Source organism: Sinocyclocheilus anshuiensis, unplaced genomic scaffold, assembly GCF_001515605.1.
Source record: "Sinocyclocheilus anshuiensis isolate Anshui unplaced genomic scaffold, SAMN03320099.WGS_v1.1 scaffold51, whole genome shotgun sequence".
Lineage (NCBI taxonomy): Eukaryota > Metazoa > Chordata > Actinopteri > Cypriniformes > Cyprinidae > Sinocyclocheilus > Sinocyclocheilus anshuiensis.
The window spans coordinates 3,620,997-3,640,583 of NW_015548296.1; the positions used below are offsets into that span (position 1 = coordinate 3,620,997).

General features: G+C 37.0%; 1 protein-coding gene across 2 annotated transcripts in view; it reads right to left on the reverse strand.

The window, feature by feature from the left end:
* Nucleotides 1-970: 970 nt before the first annotated feature.
* Nucleotides 971-19,587, reverse strand: part of LOC107656062 (S-adenosylmethionine mitochondrial carrier protein-like) — a 65,927-nt gene continuing 47,310 nt past the window's right edge. For both annotated transcript variants that reach the window (XM_016443733.1, XM_016443732.1), the window contains 4 exons: nucleotides 10,421-10,490; nucleotides 8,176-8,240; nucleotides 6,801-6,874; nucleotides 971-1,402 (listed from right to left, as the gene is read on the reverse strand). In XM_016443733.1, the coding sequence (XP_016299219.1) occupies nucleotides 1,306-1,402; nucleotides 6,801-6,874; nucleotides 8,176-8,240; nucleotides 10,421-10,490 (306 nt within the window). In that variant the 3' untranslated portion in view covers nucleotides 971-1,305. The remainder of the gene's footprint in view (nucleotides 1,403-6,800; nucleotides 6,875-8,175; nucleotides 8,241-10,420; nucleotides 10,491-19,587) is intronic.

Sequence of the window (19,587 nt, forward strand, 5' to 3'; positions counted from 1 at the left end):
ATCAAGCTCAGCCATTCAACTCGGTTATGTTTTTGAAAGATAATATTTATGTTCACTAAAGCTGCATTTATTTGAACAAAAAATAGAGTAAAAACTAATATCACAATGCAATATTGCAAAATATATAGTAGTGTATCACTGTTGCCTATATCACGGATTCTTGAGACAAGGGAAAAAGCATGTTTTTAAAATGTGAATTTTAATCATTTAATGCTACATTATTTATAAAAAAATATATATTTGCAGAGAAATGTCTCAGCTAATGATCCATGCAAGGGAGCAAGCTGTTTTGAATTTTATTTTTCTAAAAATGTAATAATTTGTCAACTGTGTCAGACGCATTAAAAATCATATTTTAATTTGATCCACCCAATAACAGCATAAATGTAACGTATACTATATATATAGTAAGCAACAACTGTTTTCAACATTGATCAAATCGGCATATTAGAATGATTTCTGAAGGATCATGTGACACTGAAGACTGGAGTAATGCTGAATATTTTGATGTTTAGCTAAATTTGCAACCCTGTTACTTATTTCAGTGTACTTTTGTAAATGACAGAAATCTCTCGTGATGTGTTGCTCTTCACTTGTTCATCAGTATTATCTGAGTTGTGTGTTTGGACAGAAAGCACATTCCAGTGAAAGGTGGTTGTTGACTAAGTGCTGCAGGGCTGGAGCGGCCCACTGTTGCTCTAGTCAAATGCTCTGTACTGTTCTTGTGCCCCGCGCTTCGTGGCAGGTCTGACAAACATTCACACCTGTGGACTAATCTGTCTTTTTCTCTTTGTTTTTACAGCTAATAATAGTGAAGCAGGTAGAGCAAGCTTGGGGATCAAAGTCTAGACTCAACATGTAACGATAATCCACTGGAATAATATTGGTAACTCGTTACTGATGAGCTCAGTATATAAATACCAGCGCAGTCATGTTTTAATACAAATAGCCGATTCATTTTTGTAAATTACTTTTTTAATAGATCCATGTAAGCTTGCAAAAAATGATATCTAGTTTGAATTCGAGCTGTGTTGCAACATAAGTGGAATTCACGCAGTTAAACTCAATCTGTTGTGCACTGATGAGCAGGAATGCAAACCACTGTGTTATGTGATCTTTTTATTCAGGCACCAGGTGTCCTCGCCGGGGCCCTCAAGACCACCGGTTCAAACTGGGACAGAGGGTGCATTTCTCAGTCAGATCTGACCAACCTCCAGTGATCTGTAGTTTGCCGTTTGCTCCTGGTCTGGGTTGAAGAAACCAGTCCAGTACAAACCGACCCACAGCGGTCCGTGATGATGGTGTTTATAAAAGCGTCCGGCGCATTTTCTCATATGCTCCGAGGAAAATGAAGCCTCCCATGCTGATGACCGTCACTCTGGGGATGCTGCCGGCAAACAGCCTTCAGACAGGATGAGAAAACATAAAAGCAAGAGTTAGCAATAACAGTCTTTTCAAGCTAGTAATTAATTACAAAAATACGGTGATTATTCACAATTAAAAATATCAACATTTGTTGAAAAAAGTCACTCGATTAAGATAATTCAAAGACATTATTAGAGCAAAGTCATAAATCATTGATATTTTTATTCCCATTTATATTTTCATATATCTGTCTACAGATTTAGGGGCTGTGCACACAGGACTTTTTTGTATTCCTTTTGTAATTGTTGGTTTATGTAAACTTGCTTTTATTCAGAACAGGTGACATTATTAAAACATACTTAAACCCAATGGTTGTCATACATGTATTTGAATGTACTGCACTAAAATCATCTGATTCCTGATGACTCTCACGGTTCTTTTTACTGAATTAAAACATACAGAGCAATCAGTATAGTTCAAATCCTGAATGAATGACTCTAATGAGATGCTTCTTTTCAGAAAGTCTTACTAGTCGGTTCTTTTTAGTGAACCAAAACATACAGCACAACCAATATAGTGTGATTTCCAAATGCATGACTCTTACGAACTGATTCTTTGTAGCAAATCTAAACATAACAGCGCAACCAATATAGGTCAAATCCTGAATGTATGACTCTTACAAACTGGCTCATACAGCACAACTAGAACATTTCGATTCCCAAGCGTATGACTCTTATGCATCATTTCTTTTTAGCAAATCAAAACATACAGCGTAAACAGTATAGTCAGATTCCCAAACGAATGACTCTTGTTACGAAGTAGCCTATAGTTCAATTCCCAAACATATGACTCTTATGAACTGGTTCTTTGTAGTGAGTCATAACCTACAGCACAAACAGTATAGTTCGATTCCGAATAACTCTTACAAGACGGTTCTTTTTAGTGAGTCAAAACATACAGCACAACCAGTATAGTTCAATTCCCAGGCCAGATGAATGACTCTTAAGAGTTTATTCTTTTTAGCAGATCAAATACTTGCTTACAACTTAGTTAAATCTTACAGTTACTTTAAAGGGGTCATATGATGTTGCTAAAAAGAACATTATTTAGTGTATTTGGTGTAATGAAATGTGTTTATGCGGTTTAAGGTTAAAAAAACACATTATTTTCCACATACTGTACATTATTGTTTCTCCTCTATGCCCCGCCTTTCTGAAACGCGTCGATTTTTACAAAGCTCATCGGTCTGAAAAGCAAGGTGTGCTCTGATTGGCCAGCTATCCAGTGCATTGTGATTGGCTGAATACCTCAAGCGTGTGATGGAAATATTACGCCCCGTACCATATTGTGATGCCGTGTCCCGGAGCGACGAGACAAAAACATTAAAACCCATTATAAACGAGGCATTTGTTGCATCCAGTGGGGACATAATTACGGATTATAATGACTTATACTGTCTTTTTACGGGGGTTGTTGATGTTGGAGAGGTTCGAGGATGCGACAGGCCATGAAAGTACTGTAGTCTCCTAAGGCTCTTTTCCACGCAGCTGCTTTTGGTATAAGCACTGGCCCCCGGGGGCCTCTCCGCATGACTGATGGCCAGATGACATCCACACACGTCCCTCAAGCTCCCAGCACACCCCCAACCCTCTCTCGCTTTGGCTCCCTTCGCTTCCTTTCTTGTCCTCCCGCACTCGTTTTGTTCCATCTTGCTCAACTTTTCTCAATCTTCCTATTTTCAAACTTTCTCAAACAGGTGTCGCACTAAGTCCTTCAGTGTGGCACCTGTGGGGGATAATGGTGGTCGGAAAGTGGGGGTGGGTTGGATCTAAAATTAGAAATAAGGTCACGAGTGGTGTAACCACTAATACATCAATTTTGTCAACTGCAAAGCTGTACAAGGTGCCAAGCATGTCAGGGATCTCTTGACTATTCCAGGGATTCGCAGAACTCGACATTTCAGCATGCTTCTGCTGGGATCATGTGTTTTACAGAGAGATGCCATGTCAGAGTGAGCTTGTGTGTGTGGACCTGTGAGCAAACACACTCATCCTGGAACGAATTAGCAAGGACGCATTCTGACAGTTTGTCTGTGCTGCGTGGGGTTGGGATTTCAAACTATGCACTAAAAGAGAAATGTGAAACCTTGCATGCATGCTTCTGCAATGGAAACCTCAAATATGCGTAACAGGAACTTCATACAACTACTGAAACTTCTTTTATGTTTTCTGAAGAAAACTTGAGCGTTGCTTGCATGATTAGGATTGAGTAAAAATACTGATTTTCTAATGAACAGCATAAAAACATACAAAGCAACCAGTGCAGTATAAAGATCATCATTCACGCAGGAACTACCGGATATAATGTCGGAATTATCACAAGAGATGATGATTTTAACTTTTAAAAAGTGATCATGCCATTATAGAACTCATAATTTCAATTTAAAAGCTCTGAAAAAGCTGACTTGTACCACCGGACCGCTGTAGTTACTTCATAATATTTCTGTTCAATTATTTATATAACTGCCTATTGTTAATGACTTAATAATGCAAGAATAATCTGAAAATAAAAACCCAATTTGCATACTATCCATCTGAAATTAGAATAAGTGTGTAAATTGTGATATCTAGATGGTACCTAGATGGTTTACTATATATGTTGGAAATTTGGATATTCAGACTCCATTAGAACTACAAAGACAAATAAAATGTCAAAAAACTACAAACATGGTGGATGTGTGAGACATGACTCTTAAGTAGAAAGGTTAAAGGGTTTGAGTGATAAATCAATATCTAACTTGATGAAAAAATATTTATTCAATGTGATCTATATTATATTTCATCTTCAACAACATTGTGAACTTATAAAGACATGTTTTAGATGTAGAGATACATTTGGGAGATTTTATTTAACTGTTTTACAGTAAACAACAAGCCTGACAGCATCACTAATAATAAACCAAGCATTCATATCTATGACTGGCACTTGCTATCAAACTACAAACCATCCCGATCTGCTACAACAGGAAATGAAACATACTGTTAGACAAAACAGTTATGACCATAGACTGTATAAAAACATGGACGTAGTGTCCGTGACATCACCCGTAGATTTCCGAAGAGCGTTTTTGAAGCCTAAAGTAGGCGGAGCCGGCCTTCGCCATCTTGGTAGCGCGTCACCGCGCGTCACTCCCAGATAATCGAAAATGGGCAAAGAGGCGGGAGCTGGTTGCTGAAACCACGTTTGCAGTCAGCCTCTAGTGGCCAGTTGATGAATTACAGTTTAAGTCACTTCCGTGTTGGCTTCACGAGAGAGAGCGGGAGGTTGCCGCTTGGTTATGACACAGTCAGATGAGCGCATTGTGACATCACCACCACCCTACCCAGCCATGATCGGCCACCAGTCAGCGGTGGACGGCTCTAATAACACTGCTATTAACGACTCTATAAATACTGCATGCTTACCAGAAGCTTACTAAAGTAGATTTCTGATCAGAGGCAGGTCATACACCACTGCAATACTCCAAAGGAAGCAACTTACACTATATCTAACCAAAGCTCCAACTGATTTCACTACAACTGCAGGTCATTATGAGCTCACTGCAAACATTGCTAGCATTACTCTCTCAGCAGGCTGCTGCATCATCCTGGACTACTTAGCAAAGCCGACTCGCTTGCGGACATGGGTAGTCTGGGTTGGGGTAGCAGCACTTCAAAGCTTTGAGGAAGGTTAACTCACAAGCGGACGGCTGCCTTGATTGCCGATGTTTTGGTTGGTGTGGTTAGAAGCTCTCTGCAAGAGCTCTGACACACATGGAAGCACTTTTTGGGTTCACTAGTCTGCAATTGGAGCCATTACAGTAATTACAGCTTTAAAGCCGGGCAATTTGTACAAGACATGCAGTAGTGAAACTGCCAGAGTTGTTGCCTTTATGCAAAAAAGCCTACTCTGTTTTTTTAGCCCTGGCTACTCTCAGAGTTTTAAATATTGCAATCTGGGAAGGGATTTTAGGAATTCCTTGAAGTCATAGAGTTTCATGTGTGTTCTGCCTAAAAAAAAAGTTTTAGATGAAGAGAGGAATGTTTATTATTAGAAGCGAGATTCACGATCACTCGTGGGTATTTCTGTGCGCAGAACAATAGTGACTGCCAGCTTTTTCTATGGGCTTAGCTTTTTTGTCATTTTTCATAATTTTCTTAAAAAAAGAAAGAAAATAAATAAATCAATAAATAAACATAAAAACATCAACAACTTCAATGAAGAGTTCTTGGAAACATGTTTGAATCTAAAAAAACTGAAAAAAAAAAATACTTATTTGAATGAATTACAGTTCTATTAAGCAATGTGAATTATGTAATAACATGATATTTAAAACTACTGATAAAAAAACTATAATAAAAACTAATTAAAATTACTTACATTTTTGAATAAATAAATTAAGTTTCATGTGCTTATATACTGTATACACACACAATAGTGTTTAAAAGTCTGGAGCCAGTAAGTTTTTTAACTTTTATGGTTTGAGTCTCAAGACTGCATTTATTTGATCAAAGATACAGCAAAAACAGTAATATATATTTTTTTAATTTTAAATATATTTTAAAATGTAATTTATTCCTGTGATGCAAAGCTGAATTTTCAGCAGTCATTACTCGTTTTAGCTTTTTTGTCATTTTTCATAATTTTCTTAAAAAAAGAAAGAAAATAAATAAATCAATAAATAAACATAAAAACATCAACAACTTCAATGAAGAGTTCTTGGAAACATGTTTGAATCTAAAAAAACACTGAAAAAAAAATACTTATTTGAATGAATTACAGTTCTATTAAGCAATGTGAATTATGTAATAACATGATATTTAAAACTACTGATAAAAAACTATAATAAAAACTAATTAAAATGATTTACATTTTTTAATAAATAAATTAAGTTTCATGTGCTTATATACTGTATACACACACAATAGTGTTTAAAAGTCTGGAGCCAGTAAGTTTTTTAACTTTTATGGTTTGAGTCTCAAGACTGCATTTATTTGATCAAAGATACAGCAAAAACAGTAATATATATTTTTTTAATTTTAAATATATTTTAAAATGTAATTTATTCCTGTGATGCAAAGCTGAATTTTCAGCAGTCATTACTCGTTTTTTCAGTTTCACATGATGCTTCAGAAATAATTCTAATATGCTGACCTGGTGTTAAATTAACATATTTTTGTGAAAACCATGTTTTCTTTTCCCCCCAGAATTCTTTAATCAATAGAAAGTTGAGAAAAAACAATATAGTGTGTATATATCCTCCATAATTCAGTGCATAAAAAAAATTTATTAAGAACCAAGGATGAAAGGGCTTTAAAAGGGGCTTAAAATGAATGTAAAAAGAAATGTTGATTGGGGTATACAATATCAGTACTCATACAGTTTTTTACTCTCACCCAGGTATTCCTCGGCTCCTCCACACCTCATACAAAACCTTTGGGATGTTTCCACTGGCTGTGCTCGTCCCAGCCTGACAAACAGAGACAAAACACAGTAATAATGATGGATGTTCTGTCTTTAAGCTTCCTGTCAAACATGTAAACACACACAGTGTTTTGTCTTCCTTTCGATTCTGTTCTGTCCCTGGTATACTCTACCCGTCTCCACCTGTTCAACAGCTCCCCTTTCTAATCTTTCTATATTTATAGTCGCTCTCCTACAAACCATCTATATCAGGGAACGTTGAAGGAGAGTTAACGTAACAACTGTGTTTTGCATGGGCAAACTCCACATTCTGAGGCTAATTTTGATGGCTCTATATTTAGACTGGGCTCGTTTTTTATTTTTTAGAGATTCAGTTGATGAGTTGACTGTACATTGAGCAGCCCAGTGCACTGCAGTTCCCCACAGGGCTTGGATAACAGCCTGGAGAGTGTCTGTCGGCCAAAACACACAAAGTACAGCAGACCTGCCTGAACATGAGGTCTCTATTTCTTTGATTGGTCAAATGAAGGAAAAAAATCACAGGGCAACCTGAAGTGATAACCTGACGCATGTCCCTCATCAAATAAAACACATCACTCTGTCAGCCAAAGTCAACTTCATTTATAATGTTCTTTTTTGACATTTCCATCCACTCTCTGGCCTTTAGAATGAAGCTGTTTGTGATACTGTGCTTTTGAGATTCTATGTGTAAATGTTAATCCTACCTATTGCAAAATTATGTGACTTCTCCTATAAGCATTTTTTTTTTTCAGTTTAAACTCTAAAAATAGATAAATCAGAAGCAAATGTTTAACAAATATTGAAGATTAGCCAATAGGCTGTAATAGGCTGTCCTCCATTGACTTACAATGCAAAAATTTGCCTTGGACAGCCTTCCCTGTAACATGTGATGCTGCCATAGAATTCTACCAAAATTAGACCGAATTTGAAGTGGCTTATAGCTTTTGGACAGCCTTTGTGTCAGGCTTCAAATGCTGCCTAGGTTTTGGAATTGAGCATCTGCACCAGATACCAAGCCTGCAGTCTGCAGCTCTAAAGTGCAGTTCCGTTCCAGTTCATAGACAACTGGAAATTACTCTTAAATATACAAACGTCTTCTGACATCTAACATGCACAGCAGACAGTAAGAGGACTGCATTTGTGCGTCAGTTGCGTCCCTGGATGACCCTGCGATTGGATCAAGCTGCGTGTCTACTGATGCTTTTTCTTCACTCTCTCGCTCTCTTCTGTGGATTTTGTCTACATTAGGGCCTTTTGTTTGTTCACCGTGCACTCCATCTGGGAGGCATCAGGAGACAGATTTAAACAACAGTTTCAAAGTCTCACCTTAGCCAACATTATCCAAGTCTTCGCAACATCTAGCGGAGTCGTGACGAACGCTGCTACTCCGCCTGGAAAGAGATGCATAGTGCATATGTATCAGCACACAAACACAAACAAGCGCTAATTACAGTGATAATCGTGCTATAATTACCACCGAGCATAAAAGTTAATATGTGGCATGACATCAGCCCTGATCACCCGATGGAAACGCTCTGGAGAAACGCGGATGAATTTTGCAAACTAGTCTGGCAATGTCAAGCACTCGTAAACACTCATGCACATTCATAAACTTGTTTTACTGTGAATGAGAACAGAAAGAGTTCTCTCTCCTCTCTAATAGTGGTAGGACAAACAACCGCATCGGGCTTTAAACATGCTCTCCCCAATGCTGGAATAAACAGGTTCTCTCATATTGCCTGATTTCACTTGATTAACCAACAATTAAAAGCTGCCCAAGTGATGTGCCTTCAGAGAAATGCTCTAGGTTCAGGCTGTTGATCACCACAGAACAGAATTTCAACTCGTACCTCAGGTTGTAAAAACAAGCAAAGAATCACATGTACAGAAATACATTTTCAACTTAAGTCAATTCTTCCATACAAAAAGTGTGATGTTTAAATGGTAAAGTTGTCTAAATCATATACAAAAGCAGTTGGACTAATTTTCTTAGCATAACCACTGGTTATGCGTTACCATCATAATTCCTAACGGATTTTTCTTTATATAAACAGTTCATCCTGGTATTTTTTTTGTTCCTCGCCGGCTGAATGATCTTCTTAATCCTACCCAAACAGCTTTCTTTTGCAATCTTTTGTGCACCTGATTGAATCCTGTTGATGCACTCTATATAATTAAATAAATAAATAAATAAATAAATAAATATGATATATAAATCAGTAAGTACAATTAAAAAATATGGTAACACTTTACTTAAAGCCCTTATTTTATAATGTATTATAAAGGATTATTAAAGGGTATAATGCATTATAATTATTCATAATGTGCGTTGTAATGCATTATATCTTGTCGTAAATAATTATTACTGAATTTAAAATGTAATGTAACAATGAATTGATAAGTGTTATAATGTTTTAACTGTGGTCACAATTATTCATGATTATTATAAGGTGTATTACAAGGCATTATTAATGCATTAAAACTACTTTTATAATGCATTACAAATAAAGGCTTTAATTAAAGTGTAACCAAAAAAAAAAAAAAAAAAACATACATATAAAAAATTATAATTTCATTTCTTTCTTTTGTGCCTATTCGACACCATTTTCCCCTCAACAAATGAAATTCAAAAGCATCTGCTAAACAAATAAATGTAAATGTTTTCATGTGCTTCCAGCTTTACATGATTTATAATAGGATATATCTGTGTACAGACAAAGTAAGCAATTCTAGTGCATTACTTTCATGCTAACCTACATAATGTTTACCCTTCATGGCTATACTTTCAAAGTAGTGTATTTTAACATTTAACCTTTTATACTTGTACTAAACCCAGAACACGATGGACACAATAGTGGAGATAGGAGAGAGAATGGGCAAAAAAAAAAGTGTTCCTCATTTTTACCCTTGAGGCTTGCAGCTGTAGCAACCGTGACCATACAATGCGTCACAATTCACATTTGTTTGTGCGATTTCACAATGACGCTAACAACCGCAATCCACCTAAAGCGATGCATCTGTGCTAAAGCAGCACATGTGCACAAACAACTCGAATCCCAAGATCACTCTCCAGGTGGCGTGGCTGGCAGCCATGTTCTTTCCCCTCTGGGTGAAGCATACTCGTCCCTTCATTGTGTCCCAGTACCTGAAGAGTGATCACTCTGGGTGGAGATGTTTTCCAAAATGGCGTCTGGGGAGTTAGACAGCTGCAAGGGTCCCTGGGCCAGACTTGAGCTCCCTCAGGATAAACCTGGACATTGGATCTAGTTTGTAAACTCAATGACAGCTATGAAAGTTACCGAAAATCTGATGCAGGGGCAACAAAAGGTCAATGTCGTACACTTCCTCTACTGACTCTCCACCTCTAATTGGTTGTTTCTGTCCCTCTCTGTCGGTGCACACCAGCTGGTGAACAACCTGATGTGACCATCTTAACCCAAGAGGAATTAAACAGGAATGTGGCTAGGTAAAGTTTGGATATTCCTGGCGTTGGACCCCATCCCAACTCCCTATCTCTCGTTCTCCCTCACTCTCTTTCCCAGACCTCTGTGCCGAGGCTAATCCCACACACCTGCAAGAGCTCCGCACACTGCTGCCTGCCAAGAGTCCAGCCGTCCCCCCTGCCTCCTCCACCACACGGCCTACACAGAGAAAGAGAGAGAAAATTTAGGATTATTACATTTATCAGTCATTAAAAAAAAGAAACACCCAAAGCCCTTGGGTTTACATGTATGGGAACGCTACAGAACATCTACTCCACATCTCCAGAATGATATCAGAGTCTCATTTTCCCCACAAGGAACAGTGACAAAATCTTAAAGCAAGGAATCTTGAACATCCCTAACTTCCACAGCTCAGTGCTACAGTATTGTACACACATGCTACCTCTATCAGTCCCTGGAAAACACATCTTCTTTCATGCTGGTTCAGGGTTTTCCAAGAGACAAGGGGAAAACGATATTGAGCTTTGATGAGACGTCCGGCACTCGTCATAATAGAGAAGATTGAGTTATGTTATTTTGATTAAAAATGACGAGATAAAAACATATGCACAGATGAATTGTTAACACTATCGGATGGCAAGAGTATTAAGTTGGATAATGACACTAACTTTGTTAAACTAACACTGTTATTAAACTGAAATGAATCAACATTAAAATAACTTGAGCTAAATAATGACACTATTGCCTTCTGTTGAAAAAAATAAAACTAAATAAAAAAAGTTGAAACCTGCCTAAGCTGGTTTAACTGGTCTTCCAGCCTGGTCACAGCTGGTTCAAGGCTGGTTTTAGAAGGGAGGCTGGTTTTGATCACTTCTTTAGCTGGTTAGGCTGGGAGACCAACTGACCAACCAGCTAAAGCCAGCTTGACAAGCTTAGCCAGGCTAAAACCAGTTACTTTCAGCTTAAACCAGCCAACCATCTTAAGCTGGTTTTAGCTTCTTTTTTTTCAGCTCTACGTAAGGTTGCTTAAATTTAATTTGTTTCATAATTGATGCCTTTTATAATATTAACACTTATTTTCCAGCTTTATTAATGCGAAGCTGCTTTGAAACAATCTGCATTTTATAAAGCGCTATATAAATAAATGTGACTTGACTTCCACAGCTCAGTGCTATTGTACACACATGCAAACTCTATCAATCCCTGGAAAACACATTGTCTTTCATGCTGGTTCAGGGTTTTCCAAGAAACGAGGGGAAAACGATATTGTGCTTTGATGAGAGTCACAGATGGAAGATTATGATGAGCACAGCGTTTCTACATTGTGCGAAAGGGAACATACTAGAGCTGGCTAAGACATCAGATCTGTTCCAAAACCTAGTGAACTGCTTTTTCATCTGCTGTTCTATCTACTAAAGAAGCATCCTAACTGAAATAAAATATCAGAAAATCACTCAAGCGCAGCTAAAAAGATGAGCAGCACTCCATATAAACAACAAAGTTTGATGCTAGCATGTGGCTAAGCTAACAAAAAAGTCTGTTAAGCATAAAGGTACACAGCACACAAAACAGGTGAAATGAAAATGAAATAGTTTATTTTATTTTAATTAATATCAGTATTTCTTGGTGTTAAACAAAACATAAGCACATGTATAATCAATATTTCTTTCTATGCTACTGTTTAAAAGTTTGGGGTAAATACATATTATTTAATATTTTAATGTTTTTGAAAGAAGTCTCTTATGCTCACCAAGGATGTGTTTATTTATTTGTTCAAAAATACAGTAAAAACAGTAATATTGTGAAATATTGCAATTTAAAAGAACTATTTTATATGTTTTCAAATGTTTTTTTTTTTCCCAGAAATCATTCTAATATGCTGATTCTGATATGCTGGGGGAAAAAATCGTATTGCTATCAGTGTTTTTTTCTGGATTCTTTAAATGGAAAGTTTGTCTAAATTTGTCTAAAATAGAAATCTTTTGTAAAATTATAAATGTCTTTACTGTCATTTTTGAATAAAATAATTAACTTGTTTAAAAAAAAATCTTCCTGACCCTAAACTTTTGAATAGTAGTGTATCTGCCATCTTGGATAAAATGTTTTGGCTTATGCTTGGCTATAAACAGACAACTCGCTAGGTTTTGGAACAGAGCTTTTGTGTTGACGAGTCGTCTGTATGCAGCTACAGGTGTGATCTGTTGCCTCAGGTAAGACAGGTCTGACAGGATTTCAGTCAACTGCACAATCTGTACTCATTTTAGGATGGCTAATTGTTGTTTGAACTCAGAGTATTTAAAGAGGTGAAGTAGGAGGGGAAGAATGTGGTAAATTCAAGAGAAATGTGTGTGTGAAGATGGAGGACGGAGTTTCAGTGACTTCACGTGTTTGTTGGTTTTGTGTTGTTTGGTGGGAGTCATTATGCAGCCAGGCTCAGATAATTGCTGGAGTTTTCCTACGGCCTTAGACCAGGAGCATCTGATGGCTAAGAAAGGAAAACAGTTGAAGCACATCATGAAGTAATTATGAATGATCCCCTCCAGCTCTGTGCACAAGAACACACACACACACACACACACACACACACACAAACGCTCTCTTCGTCAGTACATCATATGTGTTTCATTAGCTGTCAGATTAAGGAAGAGTCTTTGTTTTCAAGTTCAAAGAGCTTGTGCTGGGGAACATCCATTTATCCCCGTCACACTCATTGAAAACAAACTGGAAGCAAGTTCACCTCAAAACAAACTGACTGACCACAGCTCTACATGCCAGGATGTACCTGACATGAACTACATTTAACACCAAGACAGGTGTTACATTCAGCTGCAATTATATTTTATCATCAAAATGACATGAAATGACTCATAACATGATGTTGCGGTCCAAATATGTCAGATTGCAATTTAAAAGAACTATTTTATATGTTTTCAAATGTTTTTTTTTTTCCCAGAAATCATTCTAATATGCTGATTCTGATATGCTGGGGGAAAAAATCGTATTGCTATCAGTGTTTTTTTCTGGATTCTTTAAATGGAAAGTTTGTCTAAATTTGTCTAAAATAGAAATCTTTTGTAAAATTATAAATGTCTTTACTGTCATTTTTGAATAAAATAATTAACTTGTTTAAAAAAAAATCTTCCTGACCCTAAACTTTTGAATAGTAGTGTATCTGCCATCTTGGATAAAATGTTTTGGCTTATGCTTGGCTATAAACAGACAACTCGCTAGGTTTTGGAACAGAGCTTTTGTGTTGACGAGTCGTCTGTATGCAGCTACAGGTGTGATCTGTTGCCTCAGGTAAGACAGGTCTGACAGGATTTCAGTCAACTGCACAATCTGTACTCATTTTAGGATGGCTAATTGTTGTTTGAACTCAGAGTATTTAAAGAGGTGAAGTAGGAGGGGAAGAATGTGGTAAATTCAAGAGAAATGTGTGTGTGAAGATGGAGGACGGAGTTTCAGTGACTTCACGTGTTTGTTGGTTTTGTGTTGTTTGGTGGGAGTCATTATGCAGCCAGGCTCAGATAATTGCTGGAGTTTTCCTACGGCCTTAGACCAGGAGCATCTGATGGCTAAGAAAGGAAAACAGTTGAAGCACATCATGAAGTAATTATGAATGATCCCCTCCAGCTCTGTGCACAAGAACACACACACACACACACACACACACACACACAAACGCTCTCTTCGTCAGTACATCATATGTGTTTCATTAGCTGTCAGATTAAGGAAGAGTCTTTGTTTTCAAGTTCAAAGAGCTTGTGCTGGGGAACATCCATTTATCCCCGTCACACTCATTGAAAACAAACTGGAAGCAAGTTCACCTCAAAACAAACTGACTGACCACAGCTCTACATGCCAGGATGTACCTGACATGAACTACATTTAACACCAAGACAGGTGTTACATTCAGCTGCAATTATATTTTATCATCAAAATGACATGAAATGACTCATAACATGATGTTGCGGTCCAAATATGTCAGAATGCCCTTATTATGCAATGCAAGTATGAGTTGCATTCTCAATGTTGCAGTATAATGTGGGCACTATAATGGACATACACTTTATAGCATAAACTGTCTTATTCTACGGTCAGTTTACTCTTTCATGTCAAGTACCGTCATGGAAGTGAAACAGCTTGATGAGATTCTATATTAATGCAAATTTGCCTCAAAAATGTATATTTGAAATATGTATATTTTTAATTGTAGTAAATATTTTGTCATGTAATGTTAAATCTTAAACTAAAATAGCAGCTAATTTAAGCAGACGAAAATGACATTTTAGTTGACCAAAAAGAATAAAATTTACATTTTATGTATTAATTTAAAATTCAACATTTAAAGCCACGATAATGGTAGCATCAGATTTTCATTCGTTTTGTGAAGTACATCTTTGGTCAAAAGTTTAATAAGATTTTTTAATGTTGTTGAAAAAAGCCTCTTAAGCTCACCAAGGCTGCATTTATTTGATCAAAAATACAGTAAAAATAGGAATATTGCAAAATATTATTTATTAATTGAATTGAACTATTTTCTATTTGAATACATTTTAAAGTGTAATTTTTTCCTGTGACTCTGAAGACTGAAGTAACGGCTGCTGAAAATTCAGTTTTGCCATCACAGGAATCAGTTAAATGTAAAAATGATTATTTATTTATTTATTTTTTTTAAATCATTTAAATTGCAATAATCAATTAAACAATATGTAATAATAAATGTAATTAATAATAATTAATTAAAACGAATCATTAAAACATAGCAAATGTTCAAAATAAGACAAGTTACATGCATTTAAAAAAATGATAGGGTGAAATTTTCTTTGTTGTGAACAACACTTTTACTCACATGACATGGGGAGTCTGTTGTTCAGATAATGACTTTTTTGTGTTTGTGTGTGTGTGTGTGTTTTTTTGTTTGTTTTACCATTGAAAGGTCGAGAATGGAGACATTTGTAGACCTGAACATGTGGGCTCCTTTCGTGTGGAAAGATGGGGAGCTTGATAAACTGACATGGTCAGGGTGGGTAGTAAGGTTTAATAAAGGACTGTGAGAAGCAGCGAGCCAGGCCACTGGCAGCCTTGTGTGACAGGAACAGTGTGTTTAATATGATTCTGGCAGCCACTGATGATATGTGAGTAAAGGTGCAGTGTGAGAGGATTTCTAGAGGTTAAACACGTTTGGAGCAGAAGCAGGCAGTGGATGAGGACCGAGTTGCAGGTAGTTGTGAAATATTTTGGGCCTAAATAGGAAATGAGGTGGTTTAGGGGAAAAAAAGGGCCTGATTTGCCTGATTATTCCAACTGGCATGTTAAACCCACAGCTGCTGAGTCCACATAGCTTGAACTTTTCATTTGATAATAAGTATAATAAAGTCTGACTCATCTAATTCCTTTATTTAACCCAGCACATACCTGAGATCAATTTAAAAACATTTATGTGGACAAATGGACCTTTTTCTAACCATACTACACTCAGTATAAGATTTACTATAGTGTTTTCCGGAACACACCACCAGCCATTACTCCAAATGTACACTTCAGCTTCAATTACTCGAACCAAACGAAGACTCACTCGTGACACACTTGCACTTAATCATGGGAATAAGTTTGATCCACTGACACATAACCATCGAGTTGAGTGGGCACGGTGGGAAATGAATGGCCGGCTGATGTAATGACACAGCTGCTCGGTGGTTTTGTAACAGAGCAGCACTGAGTTTAGGGGATTGTTGGTAGATAAACTTTGGGAATTGTGGGATACGCTGGAGAGAACAGATGGTTTACTGCGGCCTGCCGCTCAGATGCCGGGGCTTAAGATATTTTTTGGTGCGAATGACTTGAGAACTGGTTTGGTGATACTTGGGGATTGATTTCTCAACATGAAATGCTTGCCAGGCTTGTGTGCGGCCCAACACAGAACATGCGCAAAGTACTGTTCATCAAACTTGCTTTTTTTTTTTTATTAAAAAAAGCAAAGAAAATCCTGATATGGACCCTTATTTTTGTGCTTTTGAGAGACTTTATGTGTAGTAATAAAGCATGTAGGACACTTAATTCAGTATCTCTTCCACTGCTTTACACTCTATTATTACAACAATCCAGCTGCTCGAAGATCTCTGAATGTGACAAGCAGAAAATATACACACGTAAAGACGCAAGGATGACGGTTTAAAATAAGGATGCAATGGTTCAAATTTCTCACAGTTAGAAAAATACTTTGTATTTCACTATTTATGGTAGACTCAAGGCCTGCTCACACCAATGATAACTATGAAGTTTTAATAATCACTCTAATGCCCCATTCACACCAAGAACGATAACTATAAAGATAACGATATTAGCATCCACACCAGTGAATGATATCGTCTGTTTCTTCGCACATGCGTCTGCCGCTTTAAATTCTCGAGCTCATTATAGCAGGATGGATTCTGATTGGCTGTCTATGTTTGTATCGTTCATCAGCTGGAAAAAATCGTTCTGAAAATGATTCCAACGATATTGTTTCTCTGTGCCTTTATCGTTATAGCTGTAGCTTTATCGTCTAACGATTTTTAGAACTATATCTTTATCGCTATCTTTATAGTTATCGTGCTTGGTGTGAACGGACCTTAATTCTTTGAGGAAAAAGGAAGTACACACTGCTGCTATAATGATTAAGGCACAGAGGAACAATATTGTTGGAATAAAAAAAAATACTTTTTTCCAAGTTGACAAATGGAAATATTTTAAACTGTGTAATTATTAATTGTAGTGCTTAAAATGTTAAATGTAAGCTCGTTGTTTGGTCCACAGATCGGTGAACTGCATTTTTTAACTTGACTGGCAACTGAAATATCAATTTATTATTTATAGCTACATTTAACTATATAGGTATTTAATGTTGCATGTATGTTATTCAACAACATTAATTCAATTCCTTTAAATCATTTATCTGTCAATTTGAAAAGGGATTTATTTATTTATTATTTTTAATTAAAGGAACAGTTCACCTAAAAATGAAAAAAATCTGTCACCTCATGTCATTCCAAATTTTTATGATTAGATTTTTTTCAAAATTTCTTATTCTGTGTTCCATAGAACAATGTTTGTAACCATTAAGTGGGGGGAAAAAAACAATAACACAGACGTTTCTAAAAATATTTGGTGTTTATGTTCCACAGAAGAAAGTAAGCCATACAGGTTTGAAAAGACAGTAAATGTTGACAGAATTTTCATTTTTAGGTGAACTATCCCTTTAATACACTGATATTTGATTTTTTTCTTTCATTTCACTTTTAAGTTGCACTCTTACTCTTTCATAGCCAAAATATAAAACCATTGAATTTCAATTCTAATCCACTGGTAGTGTACTGGTAGTCGCCCCTTAATGCCCAAATCTGTGTCCAGAATAAAAACCTCTTGCTGAATTAACCTTACTCTGAAACCAGCACATATTTTGTCATTTTTGTCCTAAAAATTCGTTTCCAGGGTCATTTAAAACCGAGTGCACATTTGAAAGAATGTGGAACGCTTGAAAATAACCAATGAAGCGAGAGCAGTGTTTAAAACCAACACTGGCATCTCATACCATTGTCTAATCTACGCTTTCTTGCTTTTCAAAGCCATGCACTATTGAAAGAGAGTTTAGCAAAGACTCTCACATTCCAACGGTTCCACACAGATGGCCAGAGAGGCTGAAAACATGGAAGAATGAAGGAGTAAGAGAATGCCTTTGAACGTGTCACAAAGAGGCGGCCATGAATGACATTCCTTATTACGCCGCGAGAATCGCGGTTAACGCTCGCCCACAGCTGCATGTGCTATTGTCCTCCGATGCCTCTCCTTCTCCGCTTCGCTCCGGCCGCTAGGCCAACAGCGCTAATGGAATTTTCTGCTCTCGCCCTGGAGACATGATGTCACCCTCACAAACGGGGCCTTTTTTTTTGGAAGAAAAACGACTTTTATGTGGCCCGGACCAGACAATGAAGAAGAAAATGGACAGTTGGTTAAGACTCAAGGCTTGCGAGAAATTATGATTCCGCTTAGCCACCGGTGAGGGCGACCAATAAAATGCAGCGTCATTTTGAGAGCACCTAAAAAGAGAGTTATTAACAGATATCGAGGCAAAGTGTCTGGAGATTGAGGTGTAAATGTGTCAGACCATTACCAGGCCATTATTCCTATATTGGAGCGAAATTATGAGGCCAAATTAGATTGAAATGAGAGCAAGTGAGAGAGATAAAAATCGGAATCATACCTTTAGGTACTCCCAGAGTGGAAACTGAACCAGCGAGAATGGGATCTGAAATTAAAAGATATAAAAAGTTATAATATAGGCTAGATCAGAGAACAGGAATAGTTCACCTAACAAAATTCTATTGTCATTTATTCACCCTCATGTCATTCCAAACCTGTGACTTTTTTGTCTTTTGATGAATATACTAGCTGCTCTTTTCTACATAATGAAAGTGAATGGAGATCCAGGCTGTCAAGTTTCAAAAACGATAAAAAGCACTATTAAAAGTGTAATTTTTCATCCAAAAAAAATAATAATCATACAGTTTGGAATCACATTAAGGAAAATAAATAATGACAGAATTTTTGCGAACTAATAAAAGTCTTAAGACTGGATACAAAGTCTGTCATAAAGTGACAGATTGCACACAGTTTTGGAGAAAAAAACTTTTGACATTAATGAAAAACCTCCTTTAGAGCAACCAAAATAATGCCATGATGATGTTCACTGGGGGGAAAGGAAAAAATCTATCTCTTAGCGCTTTCGTCTTCTGTAAAAGAAAATGGACAACTTGTGGCAACATGTTCAACCACAAGTACTGGCCATTTATCTCATGTGTCAAACTGTTTTAATGCTGATGTCTGCACGTCTGGAAGTGTGAGGTATAAGAGTGAGAGAGAGATGATAAATAAATGAAGAGTCTGTGGTCAGAGAGAGAGAGAAAAAGACAGAGCACAAAAGAGAGAGAGATGGCAGAAATCTTCCTCTTCACCCAATCAGGCACAGCGGAGCTAAAAGAGAGGAAATCGATGGTACTGCTGAACAGTGGACTGACAAAATCCCAAAATCCTGAGAGAGAGAGACAGTGAGAGAGGAAAAATAGAGATCCGATCCATATGAAGGTCATGCTACAGGCAAGAAAGCTTATTCACCCAGACAGCAATTCACAGTGATAAAGTGACCGGAAGTCATTCATTTTGAATGAGAGTTGCTGATTTGATGCGTTATGAGAGAGAGAATTGATACAACAAATTTATGGTTTCTGGGGTGTTGCCAGGCATTTTCTAAAGTGTT